This window comes from Falco punctatus (assembly GCF_963210335.1).
Source record: "Falco punctatus genome assembly, chromosome: 1".
NCBI classification, from domain to species: Eukaryota; Metazoa; Chordata; class Aves; order Falconiformes; family Falconidae; genus Falco; species Falco punctatus.
Genome location: NC_137580.1, coordinates 15,052,074 through 15,074,055, shown reverse-complemented (window position 1 = coordinate 15,074,055; position 21,982 = coordinate 15,052,074). Strand labels below are relative to the sequence as shown.

The 21,982-nt window shown below is 38.6% G+C and overlaps 1 protein-coding gene and 1 long non-coding RNA gene across 6 annotated transcripts in view; one reads left to right on the top strand and one right to left on the bottom strand.

The window, feature by feature from the left end:
* ARHGAP10 (Rho GTPase activating protein 10) overlaps window positions 1-21,982 on the bottom strand; it is a 172,800-nt gene that overhangs the window by 32,611 nt on the left and 118,207 nt on the right. For all 5 annotated transcript variants that reach the window (XR_013925736.1, XR_013925737.1, XR_013925738.1 and 2 more), the window contains exon 20: window positions 6,425-6,587. Coding sequence is in view for 2 of the 5 variants with exons in the window: in XM_080373733.1 (XP_080229859.1) it covers window positions 6,425-6,587 (163 nt within the window). In the remaining 3 variants the exon portion in view is untranslated. The remainder of the gene's footprint in view (window positions 1-6,424; window positions 6,588-21,982) is intronic.
* On the top strand, window positions 6,597-17,858 carry LOC308058239. Its single transcript, XR_013925745.1, has 2 exons — window positions 6,597-13,249; window positions 15,256-17,858. It is a non-coding gene; the product is annotated as an uncharacterized lncRNA (long non-coding RNA).

Genomic DNA, 21,982 nt, shown 5'->3' with positions numbered 1-21,982 from the left:
ACATTAGTTTTCATGATCTGAATGAAGAGATCATGCAGATAAGGTAGGGGACTTCCAACCAAAAAGGAAGACTGACCCAATTCTGAAAACCCAGCAGTGAGGGGTAACTCTGTAAACTCTGTAGATAAGCCCTAGCATAGGGCATTGTGCTATAAACCCAAACAGATCTCATGACAACAATGGGTCAGTTACAGTAACAAATCTTTCTTTCCTTATCAGAAAAAAGATGCTCAGAAAGATTAATTACAACACATACCAAAGTCTACGGAATACCAAGTGTTCAGGTTTTTTGGTTCATTCTGAGGTTGAGTGAAGACAGACATAAGGCAGTCCACAGTGTCCTAGGACATGACTTGTAATCCACTTTCAACAGCTCAGTCATCACGGTAAGGGAAACAAACCTACACTGAGGTGGTTGGAGGTGAGCTGCCACCATAGCCAGCACTCTGGGAAAGGCCGAATAAGACAGATCTTGCATCAATAAATGGTTCTGGCCCACTGGGAAGTCAGTGAAGAGCTTGATGAACACCATCACCCTGATTACTGAAGGTCAAGATGAAGAAAACTAATCTGGAATTCTGGAATTACTACAGGTAGCCTGAATTGTTAAATTAAGACAATTCAGTATTCTGAAGACCAGTAATAGGCATGATCTCCTTTCCCTCTAAAATAATAGGAAATAGCTGCCTTATGTGTGACCCCTTCTGTTAGGATTAGAGCATATAGGCTCTACAGCTGTAGGGAAGAACCTTTTCTCAAAGCAGCACCACAGAATAAAGAACAGTTAGTGATGTGAGCACACAGACATGTATGAGAACAGACACAGGAGCAAGAGTTCAACACCTAACCTAGATGTAAAAAAGTAGCACCTCAGTCAGAAGAGTCATAGGAGGTGCAGACATTGGAAGGAGGAGAATGAAAGGAGGGCATGCCCAAACCTTACACAGATTCAGAGAATCAAAATGCACGGGGAACAAAGTGTGTGCAGGCCATACAACCAAAACAGCGTAAGTAATAGTTTCTCTGGAGAAAATCTGTTGCAGGGCCTGGAACTTCAGATGGATTCAAATGCAAGGTCCTATAGTTTAAGACAAGATATGCTTCTATTTCTCAAACAGATATCAATTACCATAATAACATTTTTTGGCATAGAGTAGGTTAGTTATAAATATCAAAAAGCCCAAAGCTATGTTCAAAAGTAGTAATTTCTAATGCACAATAAAACAGAACTGAGGAAAAAAGTATTTTAATAGTACCTAAACAATATATAAAACAGGCTGAAAATTTAAAATAATTTTGATCTAGGTAACCAAAGTCTAGTAAATTTTACAACCAAACCACAACAGCTGCAGAAAAAAGTTGCCCTTGCCATTTTTAAATTGAATTATATCAATTCATGTCTGTTATTGTATCTTTTACACTATCACCTACTTCACTACAAGATGACATTAATGAAAAAAATTCTTTTTTACAAATTCTAACTTACAATGTACTTTTCTTGTATAGATATATTTATTAGACACACATGTATATACACCTAGTTTAGCTATCACTATATCTATACATTGCTTGCATGTGTAAAGCCATAATATAATAGGGTGAAAGTCAAACCATGTAACACTGGTTTTCAATTGCATGTAAAAGGGAAGATCAACTACTGTTCCACAGTTCAACTGCACTTTAAGAGCTATCCATAACACCTGCCAATACACATCACATTTTTGTCCTCCTCTTCCCCTCACTCTTGGTTTGATGGCTCAATTTTGTATGTCAACTCATTTTATTTCCTGAATTTCCAGCATGGTGTTTTATTTATTCACCCTTCCCCTTTTCACTCTGTCTTCCCCTTATCTATTGTCAGCAGATTCCTGGTGCTTCTGGTGACATCTTTATATGAACACTTTTCTTTACCAAAGCTGCCAACTGACTGCCTGTTGCCACAGAATCGGCAGGGAGCAGCAACCTGCAGCAGCTTCCAGAACGGAATAGCAAAAATATTACTAGGAAAGAAAAAGAGAGGAAGAAAACACAAATTCATTCACCATGAGAGATTAGCAATAACCCTTCCTCAGATCAACCAGGGTTTGAAGCAAGTCTGAAGGAAGGAGCAAAGGATGGATTGTGGGGTCTAAACTCCCCAGGTAGTTTGCAATTGTAGGGTAGACAACAGTTTGGGGGAAACTGATGGCTATGGATAAAAGATGGTTGGAAGTTTGCTTGCTTAGGATTGGGGGGTTTTATTTAAATCCAGGTCAGAATAATATTATGGGCAACTCACAAAATATAACTATTCTGTATGGAGGGAACAAAATGTTACAATACATGACCTACTTGTTAAAACAAAGGCACAAGGTGGCAAATATCATTATGTATAATACATAATACAAATATGTATTTATGCATTCTACTTTACAAAATTTGCTATTGACAAATACCCAAAACAGGGAATATTGCTTATTTTCCAGTGTCTCATATAGCATAAGATACAGACCAAAGAAAACTGCTAAAGAATGACTATACTGATAACCGCATTTCATCTAGAAGATACTGCTTACCTTCAGAATGCTGGCTATGGTGGCAATTTGAATTAGAAGGAATGTGCAAGGAACTGGGTGCATCTAACAAACTCTTTTTTTCCCCTCAGAACTACTGTGGCTTTGAGGGGAAATAAAGAGCATTTTGAGAATGTACTGGTGGTGACTCTAGACCAGCATCAGTCCCAAAACAGTCTGAAACATGTTCTCCTTACAGAAACAGTAATAATCACCTGGAGCTCTGTCAGAGGAAAGTGGACTTTGACAGTGGTTCCAGTGGAACCTGAGGAAGACAGATGGCTGTACAACGTTAATTCTGTAGCTTCAGGGCAAGTACGAACTTTTAAAGCAGAGAGGAAAAAGAAATAATGCAAATGCTTTGGTTAACATTAAACTGAGATTGCCATTGCTGCTCTGCCTTAAAGGGAAAAAAATGACCATACCAGTGGAGAGCACTACAAGGCAGGAATACTCTGTCCAGCTCACTACTATAATTATCAGTCTATATCTGAGATTATGCTAAGCATCCATGGATAGAACAGGTCTTCAAACAATACATGTTTATCGCACAGTACTTCATCAAGCAGAAAAAGTAATTTGCCTATTCTGAGCTATTTGGAATTTGAATCCTGTGTCTACACAAATGATTCTGTAATTTTGTGATTGACAGGGGGAAAAAAGCTCTATGTTCTACCACAGAGTGTATGTAAAAATAAATGTATTTATTTTTAGTATTTGGCTCTAGATGGAAGTGTGAAGTTAAAAATATCTTCAGAAAAAAGGTTGAAAAAAAGTTTAGGGTGCAAGATAATCTCAGAACCGCAAACTTGGGTCTCCACTGAGAGCCACCCCTGCTGTGGGCAGTAAGAACTAACCATCACCCAGCTCTCTGCTCACCCTTACAGCAGTACATGACAACACAGGGCATATGTCTGATCCACACAGAGCTTTCAAAGAAAAGCTAGCATCAGGCAGACATACACTTATAGACATGAAAACCAACAGCTTAGCAGGGCTTCAAAATGGCACATATGTGAAACATCACCTTCCAGTTACACCGTATGCATAGTACATCTTTAAATATTGACATGACAATTGAGCAGTCAGGGCTTTGTGAGACATTTCAAATCAGTGGTACAGCCCTTGCACTCTTCACTTCTTTCACCACTCTGGCTATCAGTCCCCTCCCAGTGCCAGCCAGGAGGCGAGACTGTATTTGCCTTCATTTGGTGCTCCCCTCACCATGCTGGAAGCTGTAGCTCCTTTTGTTTTTAAAGGTGGGACAAGGAAAGGGCATGCATCACAAAAAACTCTGCCAGGAAACATCATGGTGACAACAGCTATCTTTCAGGAAAAAAACATGCTCTTCCTTTCTTGAAAACAAATATCACAAAAAGTATTCTTGCTATCTATCACGTGTTCTTGCTTAAAGCAAACTACTGATATAAACCAGCCCTGGAATATCTGACATATCTTGACCCACAATGCAACATCCCTCCCGGGGGAAACAATGGAAGCAATTCTTCTACCACAAAGAAGTCACCATCACCTTGTTGACTACATAACTCCGTAGTGATCAATCTCTTACAAGTAACACCCATGTGTTATAAACATCAGCAGAAACTTGAGAAACCAGATCCTCTTCTATTTCCATCTCCCCTAGACTCAGCGTGGTATTTACTGTAGCTCAATGAAGATCTGCAATACCATTTTAGAGAGGATACTGAGACTTTAAGAATTGCTTTTGTTCCAATTTGGCACAAAATGCAAAACATTTTGAAATCCTGCACAAACAGAAAGGACTGTTTCTCCACCTAATTCTGGGGTAGTCCAGTTTATGAGAATTGTCTGTGACCAAAGCAGAGTTCAACTGCCAGTGCTACATTTCCTGGAGCTGAGAGCGCTCCACAGCTACACAACGGCAAGACAACCACCGCCGTTCCCTGCCCACAGGTTCCCATGATGTACAATGACTGCTGAAGCCCACCAAGTACATTCTTCCATAGGTGACATCTACCCCTGCCATTAATACAGTGAGATGGTTTGGGGGTTGGGATGGTGGGGGGTTTAATTTGGTTTGGGGTTTTGTAGTAGTTGTTGTTAAGGCAAGGCCCTCTGCGTCATCAGAATTAGAAGGTGAAAAGAAGCCACTGTGAGTTGAGAAAGCAGAGGAAAGAATGTACCATTCACAGACTACTCTCCGTCACTGTCCAAGCTTGTTACAGAGGTAGCTCTTAAGTAAACTTCACAGGTGAGCAGAAGAAAGAAACTGCTTTTGACAAATGATCTAGACCAGGGGTCCTCAAACTATGGCCTGTGGGCTGGATACGGCCCCCCAGGGTCCTCAATCCGGCCCCCGGTATTTACAGACCGCCCCCCACCGGGGGTTGGGAGGGAACCAAGCAGCCGCAGATGGCTGCCTGCCACTTCATCTGTGCGCCGGCCCCCTGATTAAAAAGTTTGAGGACCACTGATCTAGACGCTCATACCATGCACTTTTTCCCTTCCAAACAGAACTGTTTAAGTACTGTTTCCAAATGAGCGCAAAACCTCAAGCCATCTGAAAGTTTCCAAAACAGCAGTACAGTATAATTTTGGATGAAAATTAACAAATGCAAAAAAATGCAAAGGTCCTTCAAACACCTAAAGCTCCTGAACCCTCTTGATAAAACACCACCTTTTATACTCTAAAGTGACATTAGCAATGTTCTGCTAACCCTACGTTTCCTTGATTAGCTATGCTCGCTTTCATAGATGTTCCAGTTTTATACCATCTACAGCGTGTTTTCTACAGATGCACCTCTTTTTGTCAAATATAACTTACTGGTAATCCTACCCACTACTAGTGGGCAGTACAAGAGGAAGGAGTAACTTCAGTCCTATACTGAAAAAACAATATTTATGTAAAATACCTATAAAATCCGGAATTCTTTCAGTACATATGAGAAAATATTGCTCTAGCTAATAAGTACTCTAATCAGCAGTTAATTATTCATATGTGCATATAGAAATATAAACCCATTATGGCTATCTATATATTCTCATGTGTTACATACACCTACACATATATTTTATATACTTGCTTCATCCACAGAATAGACTACTCAGAATGCTATTATGGAAAATATTTGTAACAAATCTTTTCTCCAGAAATTCTTCCATCTTCTTGGCACTTAAGGCTGGAAAACTTTGTCTTGATATGTTAAAGTTTGTATGAATAGCAAACCAGAGAATTCAATTCAATTTCAACTTCTGATTTAAAAAACAAGTTATGTTCAGCTTTTTGCATATCAAACCTGAATATGTATTACAGAGATAGCATAAACATTGTAATGTCCGTTTTTGCTAAACTGAAGTCATGCTTAAAAACTGAACATCTACAGAGTCTACTGAAAGTGACAGACTGCACCTTTCATTGGAAAATAGGTTTTTAATTTCTTAAGAAAATTCTTAAACAGCACCTGAGCACACACTCGTTACAGTGTATTTATCTAAACCCCAAATTTGGCCCTAAATCTTAATAGCCCTGCATCCAAGTTTTTTAGACACTAGCTTAACAGCGTCTCAAAATAAAACTAGGGCAATACATCATACAGAGAATAACTTACATATTCATTGCCTAAATAAAAAACATCTAACATTTTATAACAGGTTACAGTAAAATGCACTAGGTTTCCGTAGAAAAAGAACATTTATTTCCTACAAACATTCAAGTACCCTCTAAGATCCACCACAACATATAAACACATAGCATTTTGTAGCAGAAGAGAACAAACACGATTATACGTAATTTCTAAAAATCACTCACCACCAAACTGAAAAGGGGAACGTGTTTCATGTGTACAATCATATTAGTGGAAAAATCATTACTTAATATTCAGGTTACTTACAGATTTGTTGTCCAGCCTGTAAGATCCCCACTGTCCATAATAAGGTGATTTCCATCCAGGAGCCCGGGGGGACTACTAGAGAAGGCAAGTGTCGGAGACTGGGAAGAAAGAGAATCCATACTCCCAGTTGGGGTGTCTTCTCTTGGACAGCTGTGACTGTCAGCTAGAAAAGAGAGCACAAGTCAGAAGGATGCTAAGAGAATGTTCTCATGAGCCAGAGAAGCTGCTTTGGTAACCATGTCCTGAAATATACACAAGAAGAAACCTTCCTGTCCCATCTTCACAGGGTATTTTGGAACACAAGCAATCCCCCAGCATTTCCCCAAAAGGTACCATTGCATAATTTCCTCCATCATTGTCACCAAGCTATCTTCACAACCCAATGTATTCCTGGTCCCCTTTTCAACATTTTTTTTTTACGTGGATGAAATGCTAGATTATGGGGGTGTGGGGGGTGGGTTGGGGGGGTGGTGTTTAGACAAATGTATCACTTCAGACAACAAAATAGCCTAGGCCATACACCTTTGCACACCTCTCTAAAAACAAAGTCTCCAAAAAAAAAATTAATACACATTTGAGGAGATGATTGCTCTCAATCCATAAGCACAATCCTATCAAACATGAAACAATGAAACATGGGAAGGTTAGAATAGGCAGGAGTTAAGCAGGAGATCTCTAACAAAACACACAATACCCAAGAATATTATTTTATTACCCCTTTTTAATGGTGTTACTTTTAAGAGAATTCATTGTATTCTGGTCTACTATTTGTTTTCATAGGGTACTCTTAGAACATCACTCAGGAGGCAACACATTGAGATATGATTGCTAAATAAAACATTAAAGGAACATCATTCCTATCCCACAGACAGTAAGAAAAAGTTACTAATGTGTCACAGCACTCCCTGCAAACCACGCCAACACATCTAGCCAAGCAGCATGCTCTTCACTGAAAAGCTAACTTCACCCACAGTTTTGCCCTTTAAAATTTTTATTTCAACATCAGCTGTATGTTTTACAAATTCTAAAGGAGAGGTGTACGAAGTAAGGATGATTGCAAACATTGAAATGCCCAGCACAGTTAAGCCTGCAGTCTCAAATAGGGTCTGTGGCTGATTTCAGAATATTAACGTTTAACAGTAATGTGGGTCATTTCCAGCCACCCCTTACAAGGGTCCCTGCAACCTTTCCTTTCCTCCTCTGTTCATCCTGCTCCCAACTTGCACTCGTGAACGTGGCCCACAGCCCTGCTAAATAACACCATACAAGTCCCTCTAGAGCAGATTAGATACCACTGACCCCACAGTCTTGGTAAAAAGAGTTCTATTCCTCTGGGGCCAAAAGCTTTGGGGAAAAAAAATAAGCCACCAAGTCCTAACACAGCATCACAATAAAATGATCAAAAGCTGTTAAAATGTCGAGCTTGTTTGACAAGCTGTATCTCCTACATATAGTACTATACACAACAAAGTCCTGTACAATATTACTTTCTAATTCCAAATTAATTAGCTTCTGCACAGTGAACAACTGAGCTTCATTCTACTCCACCAAGCTAAGCAGTACTGTTGCAATTATTTCATTTTTTACTTTTTGCTTCATTAATTAAAAATACAACAACAATTAAATATGGACAATGAAAAGCCACCTTCACTGGATAAAAATCCTTCTCACAACTTTATTACTGCCTCAACCAGTTCAATTCCTTCTGCTTCAAAAGCAGAAAGCCTACAAAGAACTACTTGCCTGCTTCCCCAGCCATCTTGTCCTCACCCCCTCCCAGCAAGTCTCAGAGAACAACTTCCCTAGAGAATAAAATGACACGCAACTAAAACCACCAAAATTATAAAAGTGATCAGCTGAAAATTTCTCTCTAAAGCAGCTGCTAATTTAAGGATCTAAATTAGCCTGTAGTAACAAAGTATGATAAGCTCTGAGGAGGAGAACATTAACTTGGGAAAGTGAGTCACTTGCACTCCAGCCCAATCCTGCTCACCTCACACCTCCTCGCTGCACCCAGGCCACCATGCTGCCACTCACATTTACAAGACATGAGAACCATAGGAGTGTCAGGTAAAAACTAATTAATTACATCCCATTTGCAGATGTATGTGTCGCAATGATAAATATCTGAGAGATTAGACAGTAATATTGCAATTTTACTTCATAAAGAAACTGAATTCCTTAAAACTGAAAACGTTAGTCCTTTTAATTCATCACTATTTCTTTTCAAAGTAGCAGTATTAATGCAGCCCAGATTAACAGACTACATACACCTTACTAGAAGGGCAAACTAGAATGGTTTACCTCAACCGTTCATTCACTTTAACATTATTAAAACAGCAGTAGAAAGGAATATTAATCTGTTCTTTAATATTATTAATGTGACCAACTCGCTGCATCTCTCTACAGAAAGCAGAATTTCTGTTGAATTGTTTCTCAGAGCACACAGAAAAAGTAAAAAAAAACACGACTAAACACTTCAGTCATGCACAGCAGAGTCTACATTGGAAACCACACTACACAAGCAATTGCATTTGACATTATCATAAATGAAACTGTGTGTTAAATCCTTTGTCAAATTTTACTTTCCTTCCCATCCTTCCTAAACTAGTGTTGCCTCACAGTCAATACTGCATGGCACTCTCAAAAATACAATAGCAGGAAAACGCCTGCTAAATTCCATGGGATTAAGTGAACATCCTCTGAAACTACGTTCAAAGATTCTTTACATTTCTGATGTTTTCAATTATCTGTTTCTGTAAAGTAAAACAATAACTTTATTCAGGAAAAAGCAATTCTGTATAACTGCAAAAACAGATGACTAATGATCATCTAGCACATTTTCATGATTAAAAACAATATATGCTCAAAACCTAAGTCTACAAAATATAGCGTTATTGCTCTGATTGCAAAGATTTCATTCATCAGTGGCAAGAAGTTTTGCTAACTTCAGAAATTTTAATAACTCCTGTACATGGCAGAAGCCATAAAATTGTATCTAGTTATCTCTCTGATAGGCTTAATAAATGCTTCTGATTAATGCCCATCTCATGTTGGGCCAAACTGTATCTTCCAAACAGTCTTTGGCTGAAGACACCTACAGGTGATAAAGATAATGGAGAATCAATTGGCTGCTAATTAACATACTCACTGATTAATGCATGTACCTTCACTTTGTTAGGCTCTATTTTCAGGCATGACCCATGTAATACGCATTGCTAATCATTACAGCATCTCTCATCCAGTTTTTGTCCTGTGTGAAGGTACTTAAACTATCTCCTTGAGTTTAACACAAAACCCTTTACTGTAAGGGATTTTGCAGTTTTGAAATCATGCACCTGTTTTATAAACCTGTTAAAATTTCTCAGAATTCATTCTGAAGAGTGTACATCTGATCTGAATTAATGATTTTTTATTGTCATCCCATGAGAGCCACATTGAGCACTAATTCCACCACTTACCTCTACTCATCAATCCCATTCGTACATCCAAGGCTGGCACTTTTTTTTGCCACTTTTTCTTTTTCTTTTCATTTTTGCTTTTCATTCTTTTCACTTTTGCTTTTCATTTAATAGTTTATGATGAGCCGGTTGCCCACTGTGACTAACACAGACTGAGCAGAGTCACCATATTTAAAGACGTAGTCCTTCATTCTGTGGCCGCAGGCTTTTTCCTCTAAAATTTGTAAATTCACTTCTGAATACAATCAAACTTAGTTTGTTTGAATGGGTGAAGCTTGGCACATGACCACAACTCCTATGTGACTACCATTGTCATTATTTGCAATTCCTCCTAACTTTGTCCCATATCAAATATATCACCAAGGATTTGCATTTACCTTTCTAAATACTGCTACTACATTAGCATTCCTCCAGTTTCTTCAAACTTCTTGCAATGCTACAAGATGTTTTAAAAATCAACATTGCCAAACCATACAACCCCATGACCAGAGAATTGTTTTAGGACAAGTTAGATGGCTTCACATTGTTCAAAGTATTCACCTTGCAACAGGCCTACCTGTGAAGGTTTCTGCTTGATCTTGCTGATTATAAATCCCACACTGATTTTCATAACTAAGCTGTTTTTAATAATTCTTCAAAACCTGTAACATATATTGACTGCTAGCTATTTTCTCTTCCCATGCACCCGCCCTTTTCCTGTATTTTGCTTTGTGGAGCCAGTAAAGATCCTAAGCTGCTGGAGATTAAAAAGCCTTTAAAGTTTTGACATGATTTGTTCGTTAAAGAGTGAATTAAGGACACTGCTGGAATTGAATCAGCTTTATAGTTTTCATTTAAACTCAGAATTCAGGGGCTTCCTAACACTGAGTGTCTAATATTTTTACTGTTCCTCTCTCACTCCTCTACTTCCATTATTGTTCTCCAGTAAGCAGCACTGTCAAGATTTCCCACTTCTATGAAAAGGCTGACTATCACATTGGACTGATAGGTCCTTTTGAAGAAGAGCTCCAGAAACTTCCTATTCTTCTTTTCTACCACTTGAATTCTAATGAGCTCTTCCACTATAAAATAAGGAAAATACAATTTCTTTTAAAGCTCATTTATATCATTCTTTGAGCATACAGTTTGGTGTTCTTGATGCCTTCATTTTTCTCTCCCTAAGAATGTCAGTCCCCCTCTCTTTTCTCTCCCATTATTCTCTTATCCTTGGGTGCCAAAGAGTGCCAGAACAGATGAAGAACATAAGGATTCTCAGCATAAAAGCAGTAAGTCTGTATGACATCTCAAAAATTTTTGTCGACACTCCAGCCATCAAGTCTTCACCTCTTCTTCTTTACACTTGTGGGAAGCCTCTGAGTGCCTTCAGCTTGGCCACCTTTCTAGAGTTGCCACCAAGCTGCTTCTACAATTCATCTCCTCATCCTATGCTAATAGTTGTAAGATCCAATTTTACTCCCAGAGTTAAAACTTGTTTCACATTCTCACCACCTTTTGCATACTACTAAAATTTTTGACTGCTCAGATCCTTTTAAGCTGTAATCTAAATTATATTCTCGTTTCACTTTTCTAATCACAACACTCATCCAAGCCTTAGAGCTTTCACTGTGCCTCTATAACAGATACCCATGCTTTGCCTTTATGGCTCTACATAGTTCAGACCAGCCCTACCTAGAAAATAAGATAGCTTAGGATGTTCCTAACCGTTTACTGGTTGTGTCTAGCTGGTACTACTTACCATTCAGTTTCCAGCCCAAATTCCTCCTTCATCCCCTCCCATCCTTGCGTCACCCCTTCTTATAATGAAAAATCCCCAAGAGGTAAGAAGGTACTTATATAGACTAAGGCTTAACTCCTTTAGCCTCTTTCCAGCAAATATGTAACCCTCAATTCCTTCTCCCTTTTGTCTGTTTGAGTCTCAGTTAGTAAAAGCTCTCAAACCCTCCATACCAGAAATCTGAACTCAGCTTCTACCTAACTGAGCATGCCATGTCTCCCAGTTGTCTTTTCCCCTCCCTTTTCCATCTGGCTAGTCTAAGAATATTTTTTGCTGGCATCCAAAGTTGAAAAAATCTGAAATACTTCGGGAGCATCAATAATCAGATCCTCACTTTACCCCAAAAATTCTAAATAAATAAATTAAAAAAAATTGTAATAAAAACTATAGAAAACAGAGAGCTAACACTATCAGTTACTTGCTTGAGTGAGTTTTTCTTCCAACTTCTGCTGAAGTAAACTAAAAAATTACATACTTTAGTATTAAAAGAAAGACTAATCTTCAACATCAACATCGCAACCAATGTTTATAGTTTAAGGGTAGTCAGAGGATGAAAACAGTTTATGAAAGTGAATGTTTCTGGAGTAAACGAGGAATATATGACAGTTTCTTCTGAGATACATATAATGGGCAGAACAGAACTGACGTATACGTTTTAAGTGTTCATTGGATACACAAATTGTGGCAAAATAAGAGGACAAAAGACATGTCTTATCCCACTTTAACAGAGTCACAGAGGTCTAGTCGTAGACAAGGGGTGATGGGGAGAATTGCTGAGGAAAGTAAATTAAAGATGCTGCAAAAATCCATATTACCACCTTGAAGTCTGTTACTTTCTGCATCATGAGATGGGGAAGCAGCAGCTGCACTGCTGTGCAGCCACCCATCCTCCCCTATCAGCATCACAGCTGCATCCAGCTCTGAGATAACAAACATGCATTCACCATAAATAGCTAACTTCCCAAATAACACAGGAGTTTAACCAAGTACAAACCAGCTTTGCTCTTATGTTAATTTGTGGGTACGTACCATGTTTTCATTTTAATAGGAATCTCGTAGATCAGGGATAGAAAAGAAATGCAAGTATCATAAAAATCCTTTGCAAAGCAAGAACTTGGTTCCATGTGCTAGAGCTTTAGCATCCACAGGAATCAGGTATGAAAAATATAACCAAAGAATTTGTCCCTCACAGTTAATAAAACTTGAAGTGACCCCAAGATAAAAAGTACCAATCACTCCAGAAAAGATTCAGTCATTCCTGAAAAACTAGAATTAACCTCAATGGAGAAAGCTTTATGTGATAGTCAAAGTTTATCAGAGGACGCTGCAGTCAAGAACAGCCTTTTCTAGATGCAGGGCTGCATCTTTTGTTCCCTACTTACAGTACAAACCCTCCTGTGGTAATCAACACCAAGCACCACGTGAACTCAGACATCCTTCTACTTCTTCAGCTTTTTAAAGTTTTCTGAACTAATGAAGCCAAATCATGTGTTTCTCAGTAAACTAAGAAACTGTGTGCTTTTGTTTATCACACCACCGAAACTGGTCAAGAGAACTGTTTGTTACTCACCTCCAAACTACAGAAATCACGTAAGTGCAAACTAATAATGATTTATTATTTGGTTTAAAATAATCGTAGAGAATGTTAAAACTGAAAAAGAGAGTTGTTTCACTGTTCCCAAATAATGGGTACTTGAGAGGTCAGATTCATGCAAACATTCAGAAAAATAGCTTTATATCACCACATTTCATTTTCAAAAAGTATCCATTATCCTCATTATGTAGCAAATCCTATATATTGCAGTACCGCTGTAGCACGCAGTTAGTTCTTAGATAAATTTAGACATCATAGACTCATACACCCTAAAACCAACAGAGCTTTCATGGAGCAAATGGACAGCCGACAGCCAACATACTCATCAGTTTCATGCTATCTTTCAAAACAAACGCACTAAAAATTAGATCTCTAAACCGACTTTTTTTTTTCTCTCAGACAAATTAACACAACTATTAGAGCTGACTACAGTTTTTTCTTAAAGACCAGCTTTGATATATTTTCAAATGCGTGCATGTACAAACACGTGTATCTTGGGCACAAAGTAGCTTTCCTGCAGAGAGATTGTTTTTCCCAACTCCATAATGATTCAGATACATGAGAAAAAGGAGGAAACTGCACTAGACAGAATTTGCCTCAAGACTGGGCTGACGCAACTTAAGAATTGTAGCCAGAAAGGTGGGTGTCTGAGTTGGGGCTAGGAAAGGGAAAGAAATGTGCTCATCTGCAAGTTACTTAGTGGCAAATGGGGATTTGGGACCATGTCCCTTTCTTCCTCCTTTTTGATACTTTTTGTTTATTTCTAAAATGCAAAGTTCAATTTTAAACAATCATCTCTCTAGACATATACTTAACCTGTAATAGCAAGCAATTATTTCAATAACTATCTCGCTTACTGTAGGTCCTCTCTCAAAACCCAGGAGAAATACTGCTTGGATTACTTCTTTACATCAATAAAATCCCAAAGACACATAAAATTGTAGACAAGCCTTTCACTGAGCAAGCGCTGAAACTAAAATGGATAAATAATTCCAATTGATTCCTCAAGCTGTGGAAAAACAGGTCTAGGCAGTCATGGATACAAGTTTGGGGTGATAATTTATATCACATAATTAAATTTTGAAACACAACAGAAACCAGATACAAGCATGCAGAGAGGTTCCTCTGTTCCTCTTTTGAATTGTGTATATTATACTAACAAAAGCAGTATCTCAACTCAAAGGTTACTCATTTTTTACCAGAGCCTGCTTGGCAGGAAACCACACACAACCTCCAGCCTTACCAGGCTGGCCAGATGCCACATATTAATTTCATGGCTGAAGAATGCAGTGAAGAACTGAAACTACTTTCTGAAAACTGACCAATACTAAGATAAATGGATCGTCCCACAGTTTTCATAGTTTCTTGGTAACTCTGAGGGGTTCGGGTTTCTGTAAATCCAGGTAACATTTACCTATGGTCCAGACTTGTACTGAAATCTACCAACAGAACAGCTCCAGTCTAATCAACGAGAACAAGAATTGTGAAAAAATAAAGCAGCATAAAAAGGGTTATAATGTTATAATCAGAGCTAAAAGTTCCCTAATTCAGTAGCACTTCTTAAACGGCACCAAAAACCCCAAAGCCCATGAAAATATTTTTCCATGTTTCCTTTTCTTTTACATTGTGTTGACAATTTAGCCAATGATCCGTTGGAAAAATGTCTGTCATTCCACCCCCAAAGGGTAAGGTGTTCAAAAACTCTTTTCCTGAGCTTTCAAACAGAGATAATATCATGGTATTGTCTCTTCTCTTGCTATTTAGCTTACTTCACTTGCAATTACTTCCCATGACTTAATAAAAGGAGAAGTTTCTCACCAATAATGCCACAACCCATGGTGTGGTACTTCAATAATGACAAAGACTAACCTAACTGTTCTCACATTGTTCATGTGATGGGTCTTTCATAAGAAAGCCTCTCTGAAACATTTTCAGTGTGCTCCTGACACTTGGCTGTGCCTCCTTCCTCATTCTGTTTACTTCTCTCCTTTTGCCATAACAGTGACTTCAACAGAGGGATGGATGAAGCAGGATGCCTATGGCTTATTAAAAAGACAACTGAAAACAAGCTAAGCAGCCCTTAAGAAAGTTCTATCAGCCGTTTTAACTGAACATCCAAGTGACATGTTTGTTGAAGAACCTCCTAATCTCCCAGCTGATGATTTAAAAGGCAGTAATTAGGAACACAGATTTTGCTACCTCAAGTAATTAGGTCAACTTTTTCTTCCATGCCTCTGACGCTGCAAGTTTAGATGTCTGGAAGTGCAATTTTTTTAGAGTTTTTTTTTTTTTTTTAAACACATCTTGCAACGGCTCAGGGTTGGACTTGGCTGCACTGTGAGAGGGAAGCTGTGGGGATGGATCAAGGAGGCTGTGCAGCACACAGGCAGCATCAAGCAGGTTGGGGAGACAGAAGAAGTGAATGCACTCATCAGTGAATTTTCACCTGTTACAGAACAGAAACCCACTTGCTCAGTGGGATAACCAAATCTGCCAAGCATCAAGCATTTTTCTTGCTTGCAGATTCCCCCTAGCGTGGTCTCTGAGCCTAATTCGCTTGTTCCCACACAAGCAGCCTTAGATGAGACTGCAGTTCTAGCCAAGCTAGTCCCACCATCATTACTTCTCCATGATATCCCCCAAGTACTCCTTCAATCTCCCTTTGGTTCAGCATGTTGCAAGTACAGCTGGGGAAGAAAGAAGTGATAGTAATGTAATTCACCTTGCACTAAGTGCAACTTTTGAAAGAAGAAAACAGAAAATAAGAGGGGAAAAGAGCAGCAAACAGGACAAAGACTTTCATGAGCCCATGGAAAACAAGAAACCTTTTTTTCCTAACCAAATGAAAAACACTGAGACAGTGGGAGCAAACCAGGAAGAAGCATTGTATTTTCTAACTTGTGCATCAGCCTTCCAGAAAGTTCACCACCCTCCTCACTACAAGATTTTCTCTTCTACCTGTGTCACCAGTGAAAGGGAAGCAAGAGCACCTCATGCGAGGGAACACCTTATTCCGTGAAATGTGCGCTCTTACGCATAGGAAGATGACTGAAGAGCTGAATAGCTTCAATTCTTCATTCTACTTATACTCTTGTGTGCGGGGTGAAAGCATTTACTTTGAACCAACAGAGGTTGGCCAGGGCACAGCTGGCATCTAGCAAAGATATGTCAGTGGCTTCCATGCCTGGGATTAATGTCTTTCAGAATGCCAAATTGGCCTTCTTACAGTATTATATGCCCTTGCATGTCTGTGTGTAGAGGGTAGAGAATTAAAGAGATGAAGGATTATTACAGGAGATCAGAGATTTTTAATAATGCTTGGCCTCAAGGAAAGACTGACCCTTTCTCCTTAACTCCCCATTCCTTCTTTAAATTCAGATTTTAGTTTTAAGTCTATTCAAGTTCCTTTTCCCTACACCTCTGACTCCTGGGGTGGGTGGGTGTGTGCACATGTGGATGTGTTTACTTTGAACATTTCTACAACCTCTAGATTTGATAAACCAAAAGCAGACAAGTACTGGTGATGATACTAAGGCAATTATCTGGTGTGAAGATTTGACACACATAATTTGAAAAGAAAAGAAGTTAAGAGATGTTTACTACATTATGATAGGTAAATTTGATTTCAGATAACTGTGCAACAAGTAGGCTGTAGCAAGTAGATCACTCACAGGTATAACAATGGCCAGACAATGTATATTGTGTATACAAAGCATGGAGCAAAATTGTTCCATACCGCCAAGAAAGTAAGTACCTTCTATGGGCCCAAAGCTTTCCAAGCAGAAATTGATGGTCTGGTAAGAAACTGGGACCTTACACATATCCACTGTTAAAGGTGGAGCTTTTTCTTAGGTAGCGTCAGTAGCTCAAAAACACTTCTACTTTGAATAGCACTCATCCTACTCAGAGCCATCAGATGGGAAAAGCTGTGATAGATCACAGAGAACTGCAGGAACTATTCTTGCAGCAAGATGAAATAAAACTAACTTAAATTCAATATGGCAAACAGCAATCATGCTGATTTTCTCTTCACAGCTAATACTGGTACACCTATTTTGTAGCAGCCCTGTGTGTTCTGCTCAGCTGTTACCAATACGATAGCTTTGTAAGCAAGTGTTGCAAGCCCTTACGGCTTTTTGATATGCCTATGTAGCTGCTTTTCTTTCCATTTCCCCTACTATGTGCCAGGTTACAGAAACACTTCCAGGCAGCGGATTCAGAAATAGAGTTCAAGGCCAGGTTTCACACCTGCAACCTAGCAGCTCTGGGTTGTTCCAGCCCTGAAGACCAGTCTTATTATAAATCCAAAGGTTCCTCTAACATCCAAGTTTTATATTCAGTAATTCCAAATGAAGTTTATAGATGTTTACTTATTTGTTTTGGGCAGGAAGGGATGGGAGGAGGAGGGAGAGGGAATACTGCATGAAAGCTTTGTAACCATTACATGTATTCACATATTTGATGAAGTAATTTAACTGAATGCCCCAGTAGTTCATGCAAATAAATTTATCACCCAATTGAAGACACTGTCTTAACTCCAATTCCCACCAAAAAAAAAAAAAAAAAAGGAAAAAGAAGAAAAAAAAAAGGAAAAAAAATCAAAAAGAGCTACTCCTATTTGACACTAACATACCATTCATACTTTGGCTTCCCTAAATACTTCAGCGGGTGATACAAGTTAGCACAAAATTTTAAAGGGTTAAGTAGCAGTTCTAATTTATCTTTCTTTTAGAATTCTACAATCTGTTTTCTAAAGCACTATAATTTTCAGTTTACAGCAGCAGCAGCAAGGTATCGCAAACCACCCATATGCCTCCTGAGCTCCAGAGTGAGAGGATAGGAAACAAATGCCTTAAAAGCCAAACAGAGAAGCCTCCCATATGATACTAGTGTGCTATGTCCATGTATGTGCCAATGAGAAATTTTGACACTTAAAGGGTATTCAGAGTAAGGCACCAGCAAGCACTGTGGCTTAAGTATGGTTTTGGTTTGTTTAGAAAACAAATGATTCTGTAGTTGGACAAATTGCCATGCAAGAGCCGTTTCTTGACTCCAGGTGTAATTTACGCAGCTATGCTGACTTTCTGTTCATCTTGGATAGACTGCTCTATACTGCCTACCTACATAGGACATTTCTTGTCATGTTGCTCTAGTAGCCCTACAAAATAGTTTAATAATCTCTAAGTCACTAGGCACAGCAAAAGATTAAACAAAACGAAACAAAAACCTATTTTGCTACAAGGCAAGAAAAGTACATAAAAATTAAAATAAGATTGGGAGGGAACACAACTGTAACTCTGCATTGCCCTCCAGAAGAAATACAAACAGAGCTCTCTTCTGATATATAATCATCGTCCACATGGAAAATAAAGATCCAATGACATTTTTAGAAGAACAGGATAAACAATTCCCTGTTCTAGCTAACAGTCTTTCTCTCTCTGCATAGAGAGGCAGAGAACGCAAAGCCGTTTGCACATAGCTGAGACTGTAAGCCACAGGAGTTTCTGCATTGGCTACTTAATTCACTCTAAAATTCATTCAGATAATAGGAAGGGATGGGGGGGCCAGAGAGAAAAAAGCTACTTCCAGGAAAATGAAATGAAGAAAAAGAAAAAAACCTATGTCTTCGTTTTAGAAAGCAAGAAAACTCTGGAAATGATCCTAATTTAAATCTCAGGCAAATCTGCATTGTGCTGAAACAAGAACTTCGGGTTTAGGCCATGTATGAAAGTAGCTCAGAGTTCCCCGTTAAGTCTAGTTCTACTTGAGACACAGATGTCGAAAAACTTCAGAGTGAAAATTTAGTAACTGGCTTACTGCAGAGGGAAGAAGTTGAAAGAAAAACAGACAGTATCATCACGACTTAAGTCTGTCTTTCAGGAAATGAAGATCCTTCCAGTAGTAAATATAATACTTGAATTGTTTGCAAATAGGTTTAATCATCTAATTGCCATGTACAAGGAAAATCTATGTGCTATCAGAATTCAGTACAGCTAATTACTAGAAGGCAAAATAAAGATTTTTATCAAACAATGTGTGTTCTTCAGCTATTATATCTATCAATATTTATGTCGCTTGCAGCCCTTTCTGGGTGGTTGCTGCATACATTTTGTGTGCAGTCAAGAAGCTTTCTGACTGCAAACATGCTTTTAAAAAGAAAAGCTGGCCCAAACCCTGCATTTCCAATTCAAGCAGTGGATTCTGAAGCCTGTTAACTCCCTGGAACAGCTGATAGTTAAAGACTTGTTTCCGCTTTTCTAACAATTTCCTGGTTTGCATAACAATCCTAAGAGAAACACACTCAAGAAGTTTTCCAGCACAGAGAGATTTTGTCTCCAACATACTTGTAGTTTCAAGGCATAGAAAATATTTATATATAATTACAATAACTTTATACTTGTAGACAAATATATCTCTATTTACATATAAATATGTATTAGCTACTTGGTTTAAAACAAGATTATGATAATTTTGCCATATCCAGGAAACACAAAACACTGGCTTATGCCTGGTGCTTAACTCATGCCATTGTGAATAAAGAGGGGGGGGGAGGGAAGGGGTTTAATGTTTAATTTCCTGTTAAAAACACACACAGGATAAAATCTTCCAAAGAGCAGTTATAAAACATGCATTTGTTAGCCAAGAAACTAGGTAAATATGGAACACAGCCCAGGCTCACTTCTATTCCTTCCCCCCCCCCCCCCCCCCCCCCCCCCCCCCCCCGATCCAAATAACAAAGTAACTGAAGGCCACGGTGCATGTTTGGAGGCACTGAGCTCTACTCGGTGACTAGATAATTAATCAACCTGGCTGACTGACGCACCCTGTATCCATTGGGGTAGTTCCTCAGATAATGCAATGACGCAGTTGGGCTCAAGGTACGGTATTGCTGTGTATACTGCACCCATGCCAAACAACCATTGTACCAACTACTGACTACCTTACTGACACAACTACCTGGCTAAACACAAATAAGCATTAGCATGTAGTTGGGACCTAGAAACCACCAGTTTCTAGCAAAAATAGATGGAGAATACCGCTACTTTTAGTTGCAGGCAGAGACACTACAGAGGATATATTTTTTAGAAGTTGCAAGGGGAAATACTGTTGGTCAGATCCCACAAATTCGGTGCCAACCATCCTGGAACTGTGACTTCACCTGCAGTAATTCAGCCTTCATCACAGTTCTACCATGCACAATGACATATGAAGTTATTCTGCAATTCACCACACTAGAACTCCCAGAGAAGTACCGAATTTCTGTACGATATATAACAATTACAACCTTTAGCAATCCCAGTTCTCTTTGTTGAGATATCCAAATCAGACAAAAATACGGACTGTATTTAGGAGAAACTGAATGTTTACAAAACTTTTCAACAGTAATTTTGTATTTTTGGACCTTAGAGTTAAAAATAATCCATCAAATACCTTCTGTCTACTGTGTTTATGTTAAAGTCAGGTCCTCAGTGCACGCCTTTTCCAACATGGAATTGGAGAAGTTGTGGTGCTTCTTGTGACCTGCTGGGATTCACATTCGCAATTACATGTAAACAACTCCGTGAGTGGTTTCAATTTTGTTTTGTTTTTCAAATGAGGATAAATTTATTATTGCAGAAATAGCTCAAGAGCTTTCTTAGCTTTTGGTAGCATATTATTCAAATTAACACAGCTTAGGGTTTTTAAGTAGATGCACCTTAAACACCTTCTAGACAAGGCATTTAATTTCATATTTGATGCAAGAAAAGACAGACATAGAGATTATGTATCTCTGGTGAATTAAATCTGATGGTATACATGCTGAATTTCTTGCACAGTCTTTGTAAAACTGGCTCTTTCAGACAATAAACGTCCTGAGTTTATTTTTAAAACCTGCACTTAACAGCTGTTGTAGGTATTTGTGCTCTTTCCTTAAGAAATCACCACCATTGACCACTGATTTAATGACAGTTCATCTCATACTACTGCATGAGTTCAAGATCTTCCTCTTTATTTTCACTTGCTGATAACCGTTGGGGTTTTTGGGGTGTGGTTTTTTTGGTGGTTTGGTTTTTTTTGGGGGCGGGGGTTGGTGCCCTGATCCCATGATTCTTCATATGAAAAGATAATTAAATAAAAACACTGTGAGTGAGAAAGAGAATAAGGTGGAGAAAACCTGTAACAAAATGAGCCCTGACTTGTCTTCTCAGTACTGTATGAAGCCTCAAGCAATGAAATTGCAGGAAAATGATTACGTTTCTGGCCTACAGTCAGCATATATAAGATGTTATACACCCTTTGCCTTACTGTAGGTTGCTACTTCAGACTCCATGGAAAAGTATGATATTTTTTTTAATTTGCTTCTCAACAGTACAGCAAGTTTACAAGTATTTACTGTTAGTTACATCAAGGTATTAAAGATTCAAGTGGAGTAGTGGTATTCTCCAGTGCAGTGGTGACCTAAGCCTTTAATCCAGATGAATTTAACTGTAAAGTGCATTAGCTCTTCTCATAAAAGATTTGCTTTAATTTTAGTTCTCTCTCCATTTATCTTATGGCTGTGTAATCTTCGGTAGAGGTCAAAGAGATTTCCCCAAAGAAACAGGAGCTGCTTCTTTTTTAGAGGGGAAAAGCATATTGAAGACAGTTCGTCCTACTTTTAAGCATATGTCACAGGACAGTACTCTGCTTTTCTTTCTCTGTAGCTCTCCTTGCTACTTTACATGCTCCAAAGCAATTAAACAAGCATG